The sequence below is a fragment of the Coregonus clupeaformis genome, chromosome 20 (assembly GCF_020615455.1).
Source record: "Coregonus clupeaformis isolate EN_2021a chromosome 20, ASM2061545v1, whole genome shotgun sequence".
NCBI classification, from domain to species: Eukaryota; Metazoa; Chordata; class Actinopteri; order Salmoniformes; family Salmonidae; genus Coregonus; species Coregonus clupeaformis.
In genome coordinates, this window is record NC_059211.1 from 43,825,365 (window position 1) to 43,844,965 (window position 19,601).

The following is a 19,601-nucleotide window of genomic DNA, read 5'->3' on the forward strand; positions in this document are numbered from 1 at the left end:
TTTAAAAAAACAATGTGACCTCTGAAAGCCAGATGGATGGGTAAATTAAATGCGCGTTCGGTCTTTATATTACTGTAACATAGGCTATGCTGCAGCAAGTGTAGGCCTACCTGTCACAAGAAAAAAAGTTACCATGAGATGATAGGTCTACATGCATTGTGAACTGCACACCATACTCAGATGGGTCTGTCCCCACCCTGAGTGTTTCTTCATAATGCAGAGGCCGTAGTGAACCCAGATTTAGACATCGCATATAATTTAACAGTTCCATTTCACGCCATGTTGTTCATATGAATAATAATTTACCGGTGTCTCAGTTATTTATCCTGGGGAAAAAGGAGTGGTTTTGGCCGGTAAATCTCGGTAACCGGGTTCCCGCCATTCCACGCTAGGATGGAGGTGTACTGTAAGGATCAGAGTGCAGCAGACATGGCCCAGTAGGTGTGACTAACTGTGTTTCTGTGCTGTGTGTGTTTAGCTGCAGTGGCTGCTGGATAACTATGAGACAGCGGAGGGGGTGAGCCTGCCCCGGAGCTCCCTCTACAACCACTACCTGCGCCACTGTCAGGAGCAGAAACTGGACCCGGTCAACGCTGCCTCCTTCGGGAAACTCATCCGCTCCGTCTTCATGGGCCTCAGGACCCGCCGTCTCGGCACTAGGTAAGACCATGATGATAAGGGTGAGGGTGATGAAGAGCAGGATAGTGTTAATGATGGATTGGAATGATTGATTGATGTGGTGATAATTAGTATTTATTCTGATAAGACTGATTACAAAGCTGACTACAATATTTGCTTATTAACCCCCGATGTTCCTGTTTGTTCCAGGGGCAACTCCAAATACCACTACTATGGCATCAGACTGAAGCCAGACTCTCCACTCAACAGACTGCAAGAGGACTCTCAGTACATGGCCATGAGACAGCAGCCTGTGCACCAGAAACAAAGGTGAGCCCTCCCTCTCACATCCTCCTCTTCTCTAGTTCTCTTTAATCTGTCCATACTGTCAGCCAGAACTTTAATCAAGTTCATTTTTAGCTTTAAAAAAAAAAAGATTTGACTTCATGTCCCCTGCCTCTGCCCAAATAACTTTTGTGGATTTTTAAATGCTTCTCTGCAGCAGAGTGAAATGGTGCACTCACCCATATTTCAGATACATGCTTTATTTAACCTCTCACACCTGTCTTCATTCTCCACCCTCTCCTCTCCACTGTTCTTTTGTGCTTCCTCTCCTCTCCCAGTCATCCATTAGTTCTTCCCAGCCCCACCCAACATAGCTGTGCTGCCCTCTCCCCTCTCCGCAGGTTCAAGCCCCTCCAGAAGGTGGATGGCATGGGGGACAGCCTGTCAGGAGGCTCCCAGCATTCAGCCAGCACCCCAGAGCAGTCTGTGGCAGCCCAGAGCCAGCACCATCAGCAGTACATTGGTAAGGAGCGCCGCTAGCCACACTAACACTCAGACAGAGCATCAGGTCCCCTGTACCAAAACGGAGCTCACATTAATGCCATAGTTTGTGAACACAGGATAAAACTGTGGTGATTTTTAAAAATCACCTCACTTCAAAGGATTATTAGACACCACTTTGTTGTTTGGGATTTAACCGTGTGTCATTGTGTCTGCAGATGTGTCCCATGTCCTGCCCCCGTTCCCAACCCCTGACCTAGGCACCCAGCCCCTCCCCGAGCGCATCAACATGAACGATGTGAAGAAGTTGCAGAACCTGTACAGGGACCACTGTGAGGTACGTACACAACAGCGCCAACTAGCTGCAAACTCTGCACTGCTCTGGTGTGGTCTGGTCTGGTGCAACAAGCGCTGCCAGAGAGAGAGGCTGCAGCCATCAACAGGTGTCCCGTTCAATGTTCTTTCTAAGCCACACAGCTCCTGGAGACAAGAATTTGCTAGCCCACGTAGATGAACGAGATTGATCTTCACTAAAATGTACACTAGCTTTCCTTATTTGCTGTGGAAATTGGGATTGAATCAACATAATCAATATTTTTCTGTGAAACAAACCAAATGTAACTTCATGACTGAGTTGGTGATTTTGTTTTAGGCTGAGGAGCAGTTTTGTTCTCTTATAAGTGTTTTTTTCCATCACCCCCCATCGGAGAGTAGCCTATATGCGCATTTGAGATCCCAGAGCAGCGTGTAGCCGCGTGTGCACATTTGTTGATATTCTTTGCTAGTTAGTGAGTTACTAGCCCGGTTATAGCTAATTTTGGTCAGGAATGGGGGAGTTTTTGCTTCCTACAAGAGCACAAAACTTGAACATACAGTGCCTTCAGAAAGTATTCACACCCCTTGACTTTTTCCACAATTTGTTGTGTTTCTGTCTGAATTTAAAATGGATTACATTGATATTTTGTGTCACTGGCCTACGCACAATACCCCATAATGTCAGTGGAATTATGTTTTTAGAAATGTTTACCTGAAATGTATTTAGTCAATAAGTATTCAACCCCTTTGTTATGGCAAGCCTAAATAAGTTCAGGAGTAAAAATGTGCTTAACAAGTCACATAATAAGTTGCATGGACTCACACTGTGTGCAATAATAGTGTTTAACATGACTAGCTCATCTCTACCCCACACATACAATTATCTGTAAGGTACCTCAGTCGAGCAGTGAATTTCAAACACAGATTTGAGACCAGGGAGGTTTTCCAATGCCTCGCAAAGAAGGGCAACTATTGGTAGATGGCAAGAAAAAAAGCAGACATGGAATATCCCTTTGAGCATGGTGAAGTTATTAATTACACTTTGGATGGTGTATCAATACACCCAGTCACTACAAAGATACAGGCGTCCTTCCTAACACAGTTGCCGGAGAGGTAGGAAATCGCTCAGGGATTTCACCATGAGGCCAATGGTGACTTTAAAACAGTTACAGAGTTTAATGGCTGTAATGAGAGAACTGAGGATGGATTAACAACATTGTAGTTACTCCACAATACTAACCTAAATGACAGAGTGAAAAGAACGAAGCCTGTACAGGATACAAATATTCCAAAACATGCATCCTGTTTGCAACAAGACACTAAAGTAAAACTGCAAAGAAAGGAACATTATGTCCTGAATACAAAGCGTTATGTTTGGGGCAAATCCAACACAACACAACACAACACATCACTGAGTACCACTCTTTATATTTTCAAGCATGGTGGTGGCTGCATCATGTTATGCGTATGCTTGTCATAGACTAGGGTGTTTTTTATGATAAAAATAAACTTAATAGAGCTAAGCACAGGTAAAATCCTAGAGGAAAACCTGGTTGTCTGCTTTCCAACAGACACTGGGAGACAAATTCACCTTTCAGCATGACAATAACCTAAAACACAAGAACAAATATACACTGGAGTTGCTTACCAAGACGACATTGAATGTTCCTGAGTGGCCTAATTACAGAACCTTACAGATAATTGTATGTGTGGGGTACAGAGATGAGGTAGTCATTCAAAAATCTAGAAATGTTTAATTCATTTGTAAAAATGTCTAACAACAATTCCACTTTGACATTATGGGGTATTGTGTGTAGGCCAGTGACACAAAATCTCAATGTAATCCATTTAAAAATGCAGGCTGTAACACAACAAAATATAGAAAAAGTCAAAGGGTGTGATTACTTTCTGAATCCATGTGGAAATGTTATTGCATTTTCTCCATTGGTTTTGTTGATAGGCCACTCTAATAGGCTTACATTATGCTCAAATAGCCACAATAGCCTATTGGCCACTGTCTGAAACTGTAACTTAAAGTGGGTATAGCCTCTGTGTTCACAGTTCATGTGTGCCGGAAGTTGCACAGAATGTTTGCAAAATTTGTTTCTGCTCACAAGACCTGTAATTTGCTCAGTGCCAAAACCTTTTTTGGGAATATTTGAGGGAATATTGGTCCTGTCCTAGTTTATGTACAGTGGCTTGCAAAAGTATTCACCCCCCTTGGCATTTTTCCTATTTTGTTGCCTTACAACCTGGAATTAAAATTGATTTTTTTGGGGGGGGTTCGTATCATTTTGATCTACACAACATGCCTACCACTTTGAAGATGCAAAATATTTTTGGGTGAAACAAACAACAAACAACAAATAAAACAAAAAAACTGAACTTGAGCGTGCAGAACTATTCACCCCCCCAAAGTCAATACTTTGTATGTCTCTATAAGCTTGGCACATCTAGCCACTGGGATTTTTGCCCATTCTTCAAGGCAAAACTGCTCCAGCTCCTTCAAGTTGGATGGGGTTCCGCTGGTGTACAGCAATCTTTAAGTCATACCACAGATTCTCAATTGGATTGAGGTCTGGGCTTTGACTAGGCCATTCCAAGACATTTCCCCTTAAACCACTCGAGTGTTGCTTTAGCAGAATGCTTAGGGTCATTGTCCTGCTGGAAGGTGAACCTCCGTCCCAGTCTCAAATCGCTGGAAGACTTTCCCTGTATTTAGCGCCATCCATCATTCCTTCAATTCTGACCAACATCCCCACAGCATGATGCTGCCACCACCATGCTTCACTGTGGGGATGGTGTTCTCGGGTGATGAGAGGTGTTGGGTTTGCGCCAGACATTTTCCTTGATGGCCAAAAAGCTCAATTTTAGTCTCATCTGACCAGAGTACCTTCTTCCATATGTTTGGGGAGTCTCCCACATGCCTTTTGGCGAACACCAAACGTGTTTGCTTATTTATTTCTTTAAGCAATGGCGCTTTTCTGGCCACTCTTCCATAAAGCCCAGTTCTGTGGAGTGTACGGCTTAAAGTGGTCCTATGGACAGATACTCCAATCTCCGCTGTGGAGCTTTGTAGCTCCTTCAGGGTTATCTTTGGTCTCTTTGTTGCCTCTCTGATTAATGCCCTCCTTGCCTGGTCCGTGAGTTTTGGTGGGCGGCCCTCTCTTGGCAGGTTTGTTGTGGTGCCATATTCTTTCCATTTTTTAATAATGGATTTAAAATGGTAGGATGTTCAAAGTTTCGGATATTCTTATAGAACCCAACCCTGATCTGTACTTCTCCACAACCTTGTCCCTGACCTGTTTCCAGAGCTCCTTGGTCTTCGTGGTTTCCCTTGCTTAGTGGTGTTGCAGACTCTGGGGCCTTTCAGAACAGGTGTGTGTGTGTATATATACTGAGATCATGTGACACTTAGATTGCACACAGGTGGACTTTATTTAACTAATTATGTGACTTCTGAAGGTAATTGGTTGCACCAGATATTATTTAGGGGCTTCATAGCAAAGGGGGTGAATACATATGCACGCACCACTTTTCCATTATTAATTTCTTAGAATGTTTTGAAACCAAGTAATTTTTTTCACTTCACCAATTTGGACGATTTTGTGTATGTCCATTATGTGAAATCCAAATAAAAATCCATTTAAATTACAGGTTGTAATGCAACAAAATAGGAAAAACGCCAAGGTGGATGAATACTTTTGCAAGGCACTGTATGGGGGAAGTGACATTTCAGAGCTGGTGCTAGAACCTCCTTAGTTACTGTTGAATGTGGCTGATGAGAATACCAACTCCCTGGATGGGATACAATGATCAGTGAGTGAAATATTTAATGGTAATTTTTGGGGGACTTTTCAAGCTACAGAGAGCGAGAAGGAGAGATACAGAAAGGGAGAGGGCCCTGAAAAGCTTAATTAAAGCGCTGAAGCCGTGGGTTTATCATATTATCCGTGGCCTCCCCCTGTCCAGCCACACCACGCTCCTATTGTTCCAGCCTCCTTTCATCTCAGCGAAGCCTTTAAGACATGCCAATTAACCTTTCAGCGCGCTGGGTGGACATCTTGGTGTCTTTGTGCTCACCTCCCCCTGGGCCTTTGTGTTGCCTTGTCTGTGGATGGGCACATGGGCTCCTGCCTTTATCTTCCCGGTGCATTTCTGTCACTCTCACAGCACTCTGTGTGTGCATTTGAATGTTTATGCGCTTTTTTCTTTGTGAGCAAACAACGATCTGTTAACTTTATACTAGGAGGATTATTAATGGTAATTGAAATTTACACAGCAAATAAAGGTAACAAGTGTACAAAGGACAAATCAAGGTGTAGTTTCAGGAATAACCTATTCCTCACCCTGCATTAAGTGGAAACAAAGCTGTAGATTTTGTATTTGAACATTTGTTCAAGCAAGCAATGCATTAATTATCTCTACACATCCATATTCATTGGCTTTGGCTTCCATACTTGCATTTATTAATGTCAAAGTTGATATTGATAAGAGCCAAATATCCTGTATCAACCACGCCAATTAATCCTGCTGTTGAATCTGAGTTGAATGATAAAATGAGTAATAAAAACTCCAGCCTGAAAGGAATAAATCACAATCAAAACCACATTAAGAAATGAATGTGTGTTGGGGCAGCGTTAAGGAACCTCAGTCCCAGCCTGCTCCTCTTTCTCTCTGCCTCTCTTGCTCTCTGTCTCTCTCCAGCACGCAGTTTTTCCTGTGTGGTGAAACTGGGGAGGTAAAACACTTGTTTGTAGGGGCAGGGGAATTCTCCTTTTTGTTTTGGAGTTCAGTGTTTTAAGCTGTTGCTGGGGCAACGGTAAACACGGTTGCCATGGTGATCCTAGGAGAGGAAGCAAAAACATCATGTGATTGAAGGAAAGCCTATACTGTGCTGGGCTGTAACTGGAGAAGGGGAGCATGTCCTGCCAAAGGAGAATCTCTGGGCATGGTGTGAATCATAGTGAAGAGAGACACTGTGCCACAGAGCACTGATAGATAAAACATACAGCTCACTGCTCATCCGTTACTGTGAGGGTGGCCTGCGGCTTCGCTGTCTAAATGATGTGCTATTAGAACCTACCGTAGGCTATATCTGTGACCTTTGTTGTGTGTACCATCTGGAATGTTATATGAAATTATTTTTTACAAATTCTCACTGAAGTTGTCTCCTTTTAGCCCATGAAGTTACTGGAAACTTGTATAGAGTTAGTAAATCTGTAGTATAATAAATCTGTCATGGATGTGTTGCAGTGGAGTGTTGATTATAGTGTGTAGCACATGCTCTAAGTGAGAGTTCAAACAGGAATGAGGAAGTCACGTGTGGGTGGGGAGTTGAGCCTGCCAATGTCACAGGGAGGTAAACGCTTATAGCACACACTATAATCATTAAGGCCGGGATGATACTAGTATCGCAATATTTTTTTCCATGGCAAAAATGAAAACACGAAGCAGACAACTCTTTGGTCATTTAAAAACCTGCTGTATGTAAAATATTGTGTGCTTTAGCTTGGAAAATAAATACATGTGACTGGATGACAACATAATGATGTTTGTTTCCAACATTAGGGCTGTTTTCCTAAATAAGTTAAATCCGCTTCATGTTTTGTTTCCTTGCCACGATACCGCGATACTGGTATCATCCTGGCCCTATAATCCATGCTATAAAAAGATTTACATTAAATTCATATTAGTTTAATTCGTAGTAAATATCACTCTCAAATATGATCCTCGTTGTGGTTTGGGATCAATGCGTTGGAAGGAAGGCAGCGTTAAGCTTGGCCTCAGACTCTAACTGAGGGTTCAGTTGGGAGGCTGCTGCAGAGAAACTTTGTGTGTCTGGTTGCCATGGCTCAGCTCTGTGTGTTTTGTCCTCCCCCTCCTCCCCTCCTCTAGGCTACTCTGGATGTGGTGATGAACCTCCAGTTCCACTACATTGAGAAGCTGTGGCAGACCTTCTGGTATTCAACAGCGCCATCTAGTGACGGAACCACCACCATCCCCAACAGGTCAAACAACTGAAGTACTCTATTTTAATTAGGAAAAACATGCAGGCATTATATGTATGTTTTCTGTGATTTTAAAACTGTGCTTTTAGTGATTATATGTTGTGTGTCTGCAGTGATGAGGACATGGAGGGGGTGATCCCCAGGCAGAAGCTGATTGCGCTGTGCAAGTATGAGCCTGTCAAGCTCTGGATGAGGAACTGTGACCACATCTTGTACCAGGCCCTGGTGGAGATCCTCATCCCCGATGTGCTGCGGCCTGTCCCCAGTACGTTCACCTAAATACATTCAACACTATTACTACACTTCATCACTGCTACTCCAACTCAAACACATACTCCTCCCTAGTCATTTATATTTATTCAGGTTCTGTTTTGTATTACAGGCACTCTCACTCAGGCCATCCGCAACTTTGCCAAGAGTCTGGAGGGCTGGCTGACCACAGCTATGAGCGACTTTCCCAATGAGATTGTCCGCACCAAGGTACAGAAAACACTCCAACATCCTGATAGTCTCCCTGGATACTCCCAGATATACAGTAGTAACGGTACACTGAGAGACATTCCCTGGTGAAGTCAACCATCTCTCCCCTGTGCGTCTTCTAGGCGGCGGTGGTGAGTGCATTTGCCCAGACCCTGCGTCGGTACACCTCTCTGAACCACTTGGCCCAGGCGGCCCGCGCCGTGCTGCAGAACACCTCTCAGATTAACCAGATGCTCAGCGACCTCAACCGTGTCGACTTCGCCAACGTACAGGTACGCCTTTTACCTATCAACACCTGTTGATAGTTATGACTTCTGACTCTGTGTCTATTCATATGTGTTTGTACCTCCTACTTTGTATATCCTCTCTGATGTGTTTTGTGTGTGTTGGTGAACAGGAGCAGGCGTCGTGGGTCTGCCAGTGTGACGAGAGCGTGGTTCAGCGGCTGGAGCAGGACTTCAAGGTGACCCTGCAGCAGCAGAGCTCTCTGGACCAGTGGGCCGCCTGGCTGGACAACGTGGTCAACCAGGTCCTTAAGCCCCACGAGGGCAGCCCCAGCTTCCCCAGGGCCGCACGACAGTTCCTGCTCAAGTGGTCCTTCTATAGGTACGGACCCAATCTATATATGTATACAGTTTATTAGGTATCCCACCCTGTTCACGAAAACGGTTCACTCCTACAGACAGTGAGGCACGTGGTCGTGGCTTGCTATATAAAGCAGGCAGACAGGCATCAAGGCATTTACAGTGCCTTCGGAAAGTATTCAGACCCCTTGACTTTTTCCACATTTTGTTACTTTACAGCATTATTCTAAAATAAATAAATAAAAATCAACAGCAATCTACACACAATACCCCATAATGGCAAAGAGAAAACAGGTTTTTAGACATTTTTGAAAATGTATTTAAAAAAACAGAAATACCTTATTTACATAAGTATTCAGACCCTTTGCTATGAGACTCGAAATTGAGCTCAGGTGCATCCTGTTTCCATTTGTTCATCCTTGAGATGTTTCTACAACTTGATTGGAGTTCACATGTGGTAAATTCAATTGATTGGACATGATTTGGAAAGGCACACACCTGTCTACAGTGAGGGAAAAACGTATTTGATCCCCTGCTGATTTTGTACGTTTGCCCACTGACAAAGACATGATCAGTCTATAATTTTAATGGTATGTTTATTTGAACAGTGAGAGACAGAATAACAACAAAAAAATGATTTGCATTTTAATGATGGAAATAAGTATTTGACCCCTCTGCAAAACATGACTTAGTACTTGGTGGCAAAACCCTTGTTGGCAATCACAGATGTCAGACGTTTCTTGTAGTTGCCCACCAGGTTTGCACACATCTCAGGAGGGATTTTGTTCCACTCCTCTTTGCAGATCTTCTCCAAGTCATTAAGGTTTCGAGGCTGACGTTTGGCAACTCGAACCTTCAGCTCCCTCCACAGATTTTCTATGGGATTAAGGTCTGGAGACTGGCTGAGCCACTCCTTTGTTGCCTTGGCCGTGTGTTTTGGGTCATTGTCATGCTGGAATACCCATCCACGACCCATTTTCAATGCCCTGGCTGAGGGAAGGAGGTTCTCACCCAAGATTTGACGGTACATGGCCCCGTCCATCGTCCCTTTGATGCAGTGAAGTTGTCCTGTCCGCTTAGCAGAAAAACACCCCCAAAGCATAATGTTTCCACCTCCATGTTTGACGGTGGGGATGGTATTCTTGGGGTCATAGGCAGCATTCCTCCTCCTCCAAACACGGCAAGTTGAGTTGATGCCAAAGAGCTCCATTTTGGTCTCATCTGACCACAACACTTTCACCCAGCTCTCCTCTGAATCATTCAGATGTTCATTAGCAAACTTCAGATGGCCCTGTATATGTGCTTTCTTGAGCAGGGGGACCTTTTGGGCGCTGCATGATTTCAGTCCTTCACGGCGTAGTGTGTTACCAATTGTTTTCTTGGTGACTATGGTCCCAGCTGCCTTGAGATCATTGACAAGATCCTCCCGTGTAGTTCTGGGCTGATTCCTCACCGTTCTCATGATCATTGCAACTCCACGAGGTGAGATCTTGCATGGAGCCCCAGGCCGAGGGAGATTGACAGTTATTTTGTGTTTCTTCCATTTGCGAATAATCGCACCAACTGTTGTCACCTCCTCACCAAGTTGCTTGGCGATGGTCTTGTAGCCCATTCCAGCCTTGTATAGGTCTACTGTCTTGTCCCTGACATCCTTGGAGAGCTCTTTGGTCTTGGCCATGGTGGAGAGTTTGGAATCTGATTGATTGCTTCTGTGGACAGGTGTCTTTTATACAGGTAACAAGCTGAGATTAGGAGCACTCCCTTTAAGAGTGTGCTCCTAATCTCAGCTCGTTACCTGTATTAAAGACACCTGGGAGCCAGAAATCTTTCTGATTGAGAGGGGGTCAAATACTTATTTCCCTCATTAAAATACAAATCAATTTATAAAATTTTTGACATGCGTTTTTCTGGATTTTGTTGTTATTCTGTCTCTCAATGTTCAAATAAACCTACCATTAAAATTATAGACTGATCATTTCTTTGTCAGTGGGCAAACGTACAAAATCAGCAGGGGATCAAATACTTTTTTCCCTCACTGTATATAAGGTCCCACAGCTGACAGTGCATATCAGAGCAAAAACCAAGCCTTGAGGTTGAAGGAAACTCTGCCTAGAAGGTCAGCATCCCGGAGTCGCCTCTTAACTGTTGACATTGAGACTGGTGTTTTGCGGGTACTATTTAATGAAGCTGCCAGTTGAGGACCTGTGAGGCGTCTGTTTCTCAAACTAGACCCTCTAATGTATTTGTCCTCTTGCTCAGTTGTGCACCGGGGCCTCCCACTCCTCTTTCTATTCTGGTTAGAGCCAGTTTGTGCTGTTCTGTGAAGGGAGTAGTACACAGCGTTGTACGAGATCTTCAGTTTCTTGGCAATTTCTTGCATGGAATAGTCTTAATTTCTCAGAACAAGAATAGACTGACGAGTTTCAGAAGAAAGTTATTTGTTTCTAGCTATTTTGAGCCTGTAATCGAACCCACAATTGCTGATGCTCCAGATACTCAACTAGTCTCAAGAAGGCCCGTTTTATTGCTTCTTTAATCAGCACAACAGTTTTCAGCTGTGCTAACATAATTGCAAAAGGGTTTTCTAATGATCAATCAGCCTTTTAAAATGATAAACTTGGATTAGCAAACACAACGTGCAATTGGAACACAGGACTGATGGTTGCTGATAATGTGCCTCTGTAAGCCTATGTAGATATTCCTTTAAAAATCAGCCGTTTCCAGCTACAATAGCCATTTACAACATTAACAATGTCTACACTGTATTTCTGATCAATTTGATGTAATTTTAATGGACAAAAAATTTGCTTTTCTTTAGAAAACAAGGACATTTCTAAGTGACCCCAAACTTTTGAACGGTAGTGTCTATATATATATATATATATATATACACACACACGTTTCCCCTATATTAATTTATCGTTGCCACCAAATCATGTCCACTGCAAAAAATTCTAATAAAAACATGTTTAGAATGTAGACGTATGCCCCAGGAAGACCATTTGCGGCCAAATATATTGGCACCCTTGCACTTTTCTTAGATATGTTGGAAATGAAAAATACTTTGTCTCCACATCTTGTTATTGTATTTGACGTTGCAGAACCAATTTTATTTTGTAACCTTATGTCAAATGGCATGGACAAAATGATTGGCACCCCAGAGCTAGTAATTTGTTGAAGAGCCTTTGGCCAAGATAACTGAGCTTGCTATACCTTTCTACTGTCCATTTTCACCACTTTTCAGCAGCAAACTGCTCAAATTATTCAATGTTTGAGGTGTACCCTACACCAACTTCTGTTTTCAGCTCTCGCCATAGGTTATGGATGTGATTCAGATCTGTACTCTTTAGCAGTCTTCACATCGGCAGTTAGAAGTGACTTATATTCTATTTCTTTGCATATCCGATTCGAATCTAACTAGTTTAATTGTTTTCAAACAAATTAGTGAATGTGCTGGAAAGCTAAACAGCTACCTAGCTAGCTGGTTGACTGCTCAGGCGAGCCAAAAATGACTTGTTTTGAAAGTTGGATCATCTTATACTTTTGAGGCTAAGTGTTCTTACCCTATGATTTTGAACATTCAAAGCAACTGGGAAACTTCCATGGCAGGCATTGTTGTCACCTTAGCTTGCTACATAACTTCTGAGTGATACGAAACACAAGCACCACCACCAGCCTACACCTCTGCACACCTGTCGTTACTATGACAACTAGCGTAGCCTTGTCAGCAAATGACTGCTGTCTGACACACACATCTGATTTGGTCACTTGTAACTTTGCCATTTGGACAGTCAGTAGTCCAAAACGGATTTGAAAAACAAAACGGATTTGAGCATTAAGGCCTGCAGTGTGAACAAGGCTTTAGCTGGCTACTCCAGAACAGTCCAGTCTTCTTGAACCATTCCATGGTGCTTTTGATGTGCGTTTGGGGTTGTTGTCCTGCTGGAAGACCCACAACCTTCAACAGAGACAGTTTTTGGACACTGGGTTGAACATTGCACTCCAAAACACCTTGATAATCAGCTGATTTCATGATGTCTTGCACACGTTCAAGGCCCCCAGTACCAGAGGCAGCAAAGCAACCCCACAGCATTATCGAGCCTCCCCCATGTTTGATTGTAGGGAGGGTGTTATTTTCTTTGAATGCTGACATGTGGGCAAAATTGCCATTAGAAAGGAGCAGCAAGCTCAGATGGCTACACGAAGAGTTTGTCTACAGTCATCTTGGCCAAAGACTGTGCACCCAATTACTAGCTCCGGCGTGCCAATCTGCAATGTTGAAAATCCCAATTACAAGGTGTGGGGACAAAGTTTTTTCAATTTGAACTTATTTTAGAAGAAATGGGTAATTATTTAAGAAAAGTGCAAGTGTGCCAATATCTTTGTCCGCAACTAAATATGCAGCATAAATGTAAAATGTAGCTGCTTTTCACTAAGGTGTGGTAGTATTTGCAGGCTGATGAATGTGGTTAGCTTTGTGTGGCAGGGGCACATTAAAGCTCAGTGGGGCTGCGTTAATGTAATCTCTCTCTGATGGCCCTCTCTTTCTCTCTTCCCCACAGCTCCATGGTAATCAGGGACTTGACCCTGCGTAGTGCAGCTAGTTTTGGCTCCTTCCACCTAATCAGGCTGCTCTACGATGAGTACATGTTCTACCTGGTGGAGCACCGCGTCGCCCAGGCAACCGGAGAGACGCCCATCGCTGTCATGGGAGAGGTGAGTGGGAGGGCTTTTATGTACCCGTTTCCTTGAGCGATTCTGTGGAACTCCTGCAAAATTCACTGAAATAATTATGCGTATTTCATGGCACACCAGTTTCCGTGGTCTAAGTTTTTGGTAATGAGTAATATAGCCTGTTTGTTGACAGCATATAAATCTGTTAGTCCATTACTAATCAAATTTCTCCTCTCTTCTGAAACACAGTTCAGTGACCTTAACTCGATGATGCTCATGGACAAAGGTAGGTCTGCTCCCCCTGGCTCCTAGTGTTTGACTTGTTTTCTCTATCAGTCTCAATGTGGTATAGAACTAGACGTTACCTAGCTCGTTAACTGCTGTTTTTCCCATCTCAGACCCGTCCTTCTCCGATGACATGAGTGACATAGGCAGTGACGAGGGCCGAGGGCCCAACGAGCCGGCCGTGAAAAGGGAGAGGATCGAAATCAACCACTCGCTGCAGGAGATCTGAGACCGGATGAGGCAAGGCGAGGGCCATAGCCCAACACCCCAGGAGCCCTGCTGCCGCCCTGGGCCCTTCTGGTCCTGTCAGCACACTGAGAGTGGCTAGGCTAGCCCGCTACACTGCCAGTGTGTTCAGTGTATATAGAGAAGAGTACTAGGCTCAGCCCCTACCCTACCACCCCTCCTAGTTAGTGTAGTTAAAGGGGGGGGGGGGATCTTTATCCCAGGGAAAACAATGAATGCTCACCAAGGGAGGCTGGTTTGACCTTTATAGGGGTATACAGTTCTAATTTCTCTCCGTTCACTTGTTCCCGTTTTGCAACTGTGAATAAGGATGACTTTGTGCAGTACCCATGTTGGATACGTGTAACTTGGTATGAGTGGTGTGTGTTTCTTATCCTTTATTAGCTGTGTAATTTCAGTGCCTTAGATAACTCTTTAACCGCCACTACTACAGATGTCTATCTCCTCCCTCAGCTGTGCCTCTACCGCAGTATGAATGTATTGTTTCAGAACCTCAGACATTCTAAAGCACCTTTAAACCTGTAGGTGTAGGAGTATACTATACATGTTGCCTCTGTTGCTACTGGCAGCTCAACCCACATTGATGCAACCCACTGACCCAAAGGACTTGTCCCTCTCCTACCAGCGCGGCCACTCTTGGCTCTGTCAGTAAGCCCCTCATAATTGATTGGGAGGGAGGGACCTCTATCACCCTGGCCGTATGAGATGATTAGTTACCTCATCCTTTTCTATGTTCCGTTCTTATGAGGCAACTAAAAGAGAGAAGCCACTGTTACTGTTAATTCTACCAACTCCCCCTAACTCAAGTAACCTTCTCCATGTATATATCACTTTTCATCCAAATGATAACGATTCTATGGTGCCATTTGGCAGAAACTCAATTTCAGGATGCACACAAGGCTAGTCTCATTGATCCATGACTGTAGAACTTTGGGGGTGTTTCTACATGTCACATCCCAGAGTCTAGGACAAGCCAGTTGCATCTATGTTGATGAGACATTTAGATATGTTTAAAAGACAAAGGAGAGTGGTTGACTGTGTTCAGGAAACCACCAGATTGTACGTATATATGATGATCTACCTTCTGGGTTAACTGGAGGTGTCTGGCATCCATTTTGTGGAGCTGTATGTCTGGCCCAAACTGGGCCAAATCAAATTTCTTAAGGGATGTAAAATAGTATGTATTTACCAAAACGTGAAAGAGCGTTGGACCTCCGAAGCCAAAACCCTCAAAGGAAACTCTAGATGCATCTGTTCAGTTCAACTGATGCTGTTAGTTCAGATAGGCTTTCCCCCTTACCGTTACTGAAATGGACTCATTCCATATTGATTGGAGGGAAATATTCAGAATCTCCCAATCCATGTTTATTCATTCATATTGCTTGATATATGAAAATGCAAACTGCTTTTGAGTCGGTTACTCTTAAGATTTTATGATATAGCCGTACAATTGTACTGTAGGAGGCCTGATTGTGCAAAACCAACAAACTGTTAAACTTTCAAATATAAATATTTCTTAATAAGATGTAAAAAATGTGTGTTCATCAATGGCCTTTGGTATCGCTTGGTCTTTCCCCAATCATTTATCTCTCCCCACACTGTATGGTTTGTGTTTTTAAAGGGGATGTCCTCCTTGCTTTGATTATTTAGTGGCTGGGACTGATGTGTACGACGCAGACGTTTGTCTTGTTTTGATAATTTTCTGTGTCATCTGGTCAACACATCAATATTTAACTAACAACGTTGATATTTGGGGTATAAGTGCCCAATTAAGCTATGAAACGGCATTCGCGGAGACTGCATTCACAGTAAACTGTGCATATGTCTGCTCAACCGGAAATTACAACTGACATGGAGCTTTTATTTCTAAACACTTTTGTTTGAGTTTCCCCTGTTCCCCCTCAGATTTTGTAGTAGCTATGAGACTTCTGAGCTTGAGTTATTGAAGGCTCTTTGTAACTCGTGCCTGTCACAGTACTTTGCCTTTAAGTGCGTTGGAAAGTAATTTCTGTGTGTACTTTAATGTTTCTTGTAAATCTGTTTTGACTTGGCTGAGGATAATTTTTTTATAGAACTAGATCTGGTTCTTCTGTATTTTGAACCCTTATTTTTAAACCTGTTCTTGACTACACTTTACCTAGCCTGAGGGCAGACAAGTCTGTAACAAACTGCATAGTTCAACTGTATTTTGTACTGGTCAATGTGTAATAAATTGGTATTAAACCATCTGTTTGGCCAAGTTTGTATTTATTTCTTAAATATCAATGTCGAATGAAACATTTTGGAAAAACAGCAGCTTTACTAGCATTTGTGTCCTGGCAAAAGAAACGTTATTACTGGAACCGCTCACAATGATTAAGTGCTCTTTTAAATTCGTATCGCGGAAGTTCAGCGTTGGTGTGATTGCCTTTAAATTGTAGTGTTCCGCGTGACCTTTACATTTCTATCGTGCAATCTGTAACCCTTTAGCGATAGATTGAATAGAGAATAAATATTCCTTATTTACATTTAAAATTCACGTTTCCATGGCAATTCTGTTCGACAAGTATGTTTATTTATTCATACACAATTGATCTCTTCAATAAAACCAACTTCATACATCCAGTTTTCAAACTCCTGATATAAAGGCACACGAACACAATGCAAACAGAACAAGATTCTGTACAAAGAGAAAAGGGTACACTCCCCTGGAAAATGGCGAGGATTGTGTGTACAACGCAGAGCTGAACGCCAAAAAAAATAAAGGCTAGGTCCCAAAATGAGTTTGGTCCATAGCGGCCAGGACACCATACACGTCAAGTGCAGGAGAATGAGTCTGAGCACGGTGCGTGGTCCCAACGTCAAAACCATCCCAGTCTGTCTGTCCTCTCCCTCCTGGAGGAATAGGTCGATATGGCCCAGAGGGCTAAAAGTGCAATGTGTAATCCAGTAACTCCCAACGGTGACCTGGGCACTCCTACTCCTCCTCACAAGGTGCAGCCTGCCATGTACTTCCCTGCCAAGGAGACAAACATATGAACATTTCATGGATTTCACACGTCATACTACCTTGTGAAACTCCAGGGCCCACATACTGTATCTTATTGGCCAGGCCTAGTAACAGATGGTGTTCCTCTACCTGTGGCAAATCTCTTCTTTACCAGGGACATACGGTAGTGGTTGCCCACCAGTTCCACGTCCATGCCTGAAAGAGAGGCCCCGGATCCAACAAACTGGACTGCCAGGCTGGGGGGAGGGCCGCGAGGAACCTCTAGGCACTGCCAGCTGGCACACAGAGTGCCAGAGCCTGGAACAACCAACAAGTGACACATTCTTCAGTTCCCCTCCACTAACAGGAGCAAGTTAATCACACTGACTTGTGGTATTGTCTATGTGGCAATCGGACAGTACAATCTGTTATCACCAGGTAGATTGGTGGCCAGACTGGCCACTGAAATGATTGCAATGAGTGCCTTCAGAAAGTATTCATACCCATTGACTTATTCCACATTTTGTTGTGTTATAGCTTGAATTGAAAATGGATAAAATATTTTTCACACAATACCCCATAATGACAGTGAAAACATGTTTTTAGAAATGTTAGCAAATTTATTGAAAATGCAATACAGAAATATCTAATTTACATAAGTATTCACACCCCTTTGCTATGACACTCCACATTGAGCTCAGGTGCATCCAATTTCCTTTGATCATCCTTGAGATGTCACTACAACTTGATTGGAGTCCACCTGTGGCCAATTCAATTGTTTGGACATAATTTAGAAAGAAACACACCTGTCTATATGACAGTGCACGTCAGAGCAGAAACTATACCATGAAGTCCAAGGAACTGTCCGTAGATCGCCGATATAGAATTTTCACAGGCCTATATCTGGGGAAGGGTATAAAACAATTTATATAGTGTTGAAAGTTTCCAAGACCACTCATCATTGGGAAATGAAAAATATGAAACTACCCAGACTCTGCCTTGGGCTGCTGTCTGACCAAACTGAGCAACCGGGCAAGAAGGACCTTGTTCAGGGAGGTGACCAAGAACCCAATGACCACTCTGACAGAACTACAGAGTTCCTTGGCTGAGATGGGAGAACCTGCTAGAAGGACAACAGCCTCTACAGCGCTTCACCAATCTGGGCTTTATGGGAGAGTGGCCAGAAGGAAGTCACTCCTGAGAAAAAGGCTTGACCGCACGCCTGGAGTTTGCAAAAAGGCACGTGAAAGAGAAAAAAATGGAACTCTGAATGCAAAGCACTATGTCTGGAGAAAACCAGACACAGCTCATCACCTGTCTAACACCATCCCTACTGTGAAAAATGGTGGTGGCAGAATGGGGATGCTTTTCAGCAGTAGGGACTGAAAAACTGGTAAGGAAAGAGGGAGCCAAATACAGGCAAATCCTTGATGAGAACTTGCTTCAGAGTGCAAACGACCTTGGAATGTAAATCTTCGCACCCAGTCTAACAGGACAATGACTGCAAGCATACAACCAAAACGACGCAGAAATGGCTTCAGAACAAGAATGTGAACGTCCTTGAGTATACAAAAGTATTGACTCGGGTGTGAATACTTATGTTGTGTTTAGATGGTACGAGGTAGACAGCAAACCGGATGTCATTGTTTTCAATGAGAGCACGACAGTAAATGCCGTTGAGGCTGGCGGTGAATGCTGTCTGCCGCCACGGTTAAAATATTTCAACTTTTGCAGTCTGCTGTTGCGATGTTTTCTACCGGATGTAGATTTGCACTGTTTATTTGCACCGGATGTTTGTTTACTGAAATCACCATAGCACGCATACCGTTGTGCTGGCTTGCTTTTGCCGTCAGTCTTTCTTGCCCCGCTATGCCGACTGGTATGATATTTTTTGCGTCCTTCGTCTAAATGCAGCATTATGTAAATGAGATATTTTTGTATATAATTTAATGAAATTTGCTAAAATGTATAAAAACATGTTTTCACTGTCATTATGGGGTACTGTGTGTAGATGTGTGAGGATTTAAAAAAAATCGAATCCATTTTGAATTCAGGCTGTAACACAACAAAGTGGAATAAGTCAAGGGGTATGAATACTTTCTGAAGGCACTGTACCAAGGAGAAAAAGGTATTTGTATAGGGCGAACAGTAAAGGAGTTATTGTAACCTTTCCGAGATTCTGATCACTGCCTATAAATGATGATGTTCAGGCATTAATATTCCCCAAACTTCCCTCTATTCATAAGGCATATAAATAGCCGTGTTACCCATCTCTCACTCACGGGCTCAGCTTTCATATGCTAATCTTGATATTTAGGACTATGACACCTTCATAGAGGCTGCATATTAAAATAGAGAAAAGGGTGGCACTCAATGCAATTATGTTGTCAAAGACTTGTAAGAATGTACATTATACTGCATTTATATGTCCTTATCTATCATTTCTATGGCTAGAATATGACCGATATGTGGCCATTAAGTGAGATGGGTGTACTGTTGACAGGTCAGTAACCTTTGCTTTGGTTGGTGGGGGAGAGGTTGGGTAGTTTCCACAGTAGCCGTCGTTCCTCAGTATTCCTGTGAAGGCAGACAACAAAAGGTCAGTGAGGCCCACCCAGTCTAAAGTATCCACAC

General features: G+C 43.2%; 2 protein-coding genes across 11 annotated transcripts in view; one reads left to right on the plus strand and one right to left on the minus strand.

The window, feature by feature from the left end:
• Positions 1 to 16,227, plus strand: part of rfx2 (regulatory factor X, 2 (influences HLA class II expression)) — a 67,182-nt gene extending 50,955 nt beyond the window's left edge. For 3 of the 6 annotated variants that reach the window (XM_041839421.1, XM_041839425.1, XM_041839423.1), the window contains 12 exons: positions 479 to 660; positions 829 to 948; positions 1,242 to 1,426; positions 1,623 to 1,741; positions 7,618 to 7,730; positions 7,844 to 7,995; positions 8,113 to 8,210; positions 8,333 to 8,482; positions 8,608 to 8,816; positions 13,357 to 13,510; positions 13,718 to 13,754; positions 13,867 to 16,227. In XM_041839421.1, coding sequence (XP_041695355.1) covers positions 479 to 660; positions 829 to 948; positions 1,242 to 1,426; positions 1,623 to 1,741; positions 7,618 to 7,730; positions 7,844 to 7,995; positions 8,113 to 8,210; positions 8,333 to 8,482; positions 8,608 to 8,816; positions 13,357 to 13,510; positions 13,718 to 13,754; positions 13,867 to 13,982 — 1,635 coding nt within the window. In that variant the 3' untranslated portion in view covers positions 13,983 to 16,227. The remainder of the gene's footprint in view (positions 1 to 478; positions 661 to 828; positions 949 to 1,241; positions 1,427 to 1,622; positions 1,742 to 7,617; positions 7,731 to 7,843; positions 7,996 to 8,112; positions 8,211 to 8,332; positions 8,483 to 8,607; positions 8,817 to 13,356; positions 13,511 to 13,717; positions 13,755 to 13,866) is intronic. The other 3 variants (XM_041839424.1, XM_041839426.1, XM_041839427.1) reach the window with 1 other exon arrangement.
• Positions 16,228 to 16,328: 101 nt separating this feature from the next.
• LOC121533464 (F-BAR domain only protein 1-like) overlaps positions 16,329 to 19,601 on the minus strand; it is a 37,570-nt gene continuing 34,297 nt past the window's right edge. For all 5 annotated transcript variants that reach the window (XM_045205505.1, XM_045205503.1, XM_045205502.1 and 2 more), the window contains 3 exons: positions 19,480 to 19,544; positions 17,118 to 17,285; positions 16,329 to 16,994 (listed from right to left, as the gene is read on the minus strand). In XM_045205505.1, the coding sequence (XP_045061440.1) occupies positions 16,966 to 16,994; positions 17,118 to 17,285; positions 19,480 to 19,544 (262 nt within the window). In that variant the 3' untranslated portion in view covers positions 16,329 to 16,965. The remainder of the gene's footprint in view (positions 16,995 to 17,117; positions 17,286 to 19,479; positions 19,545 to 19,601) is intronic.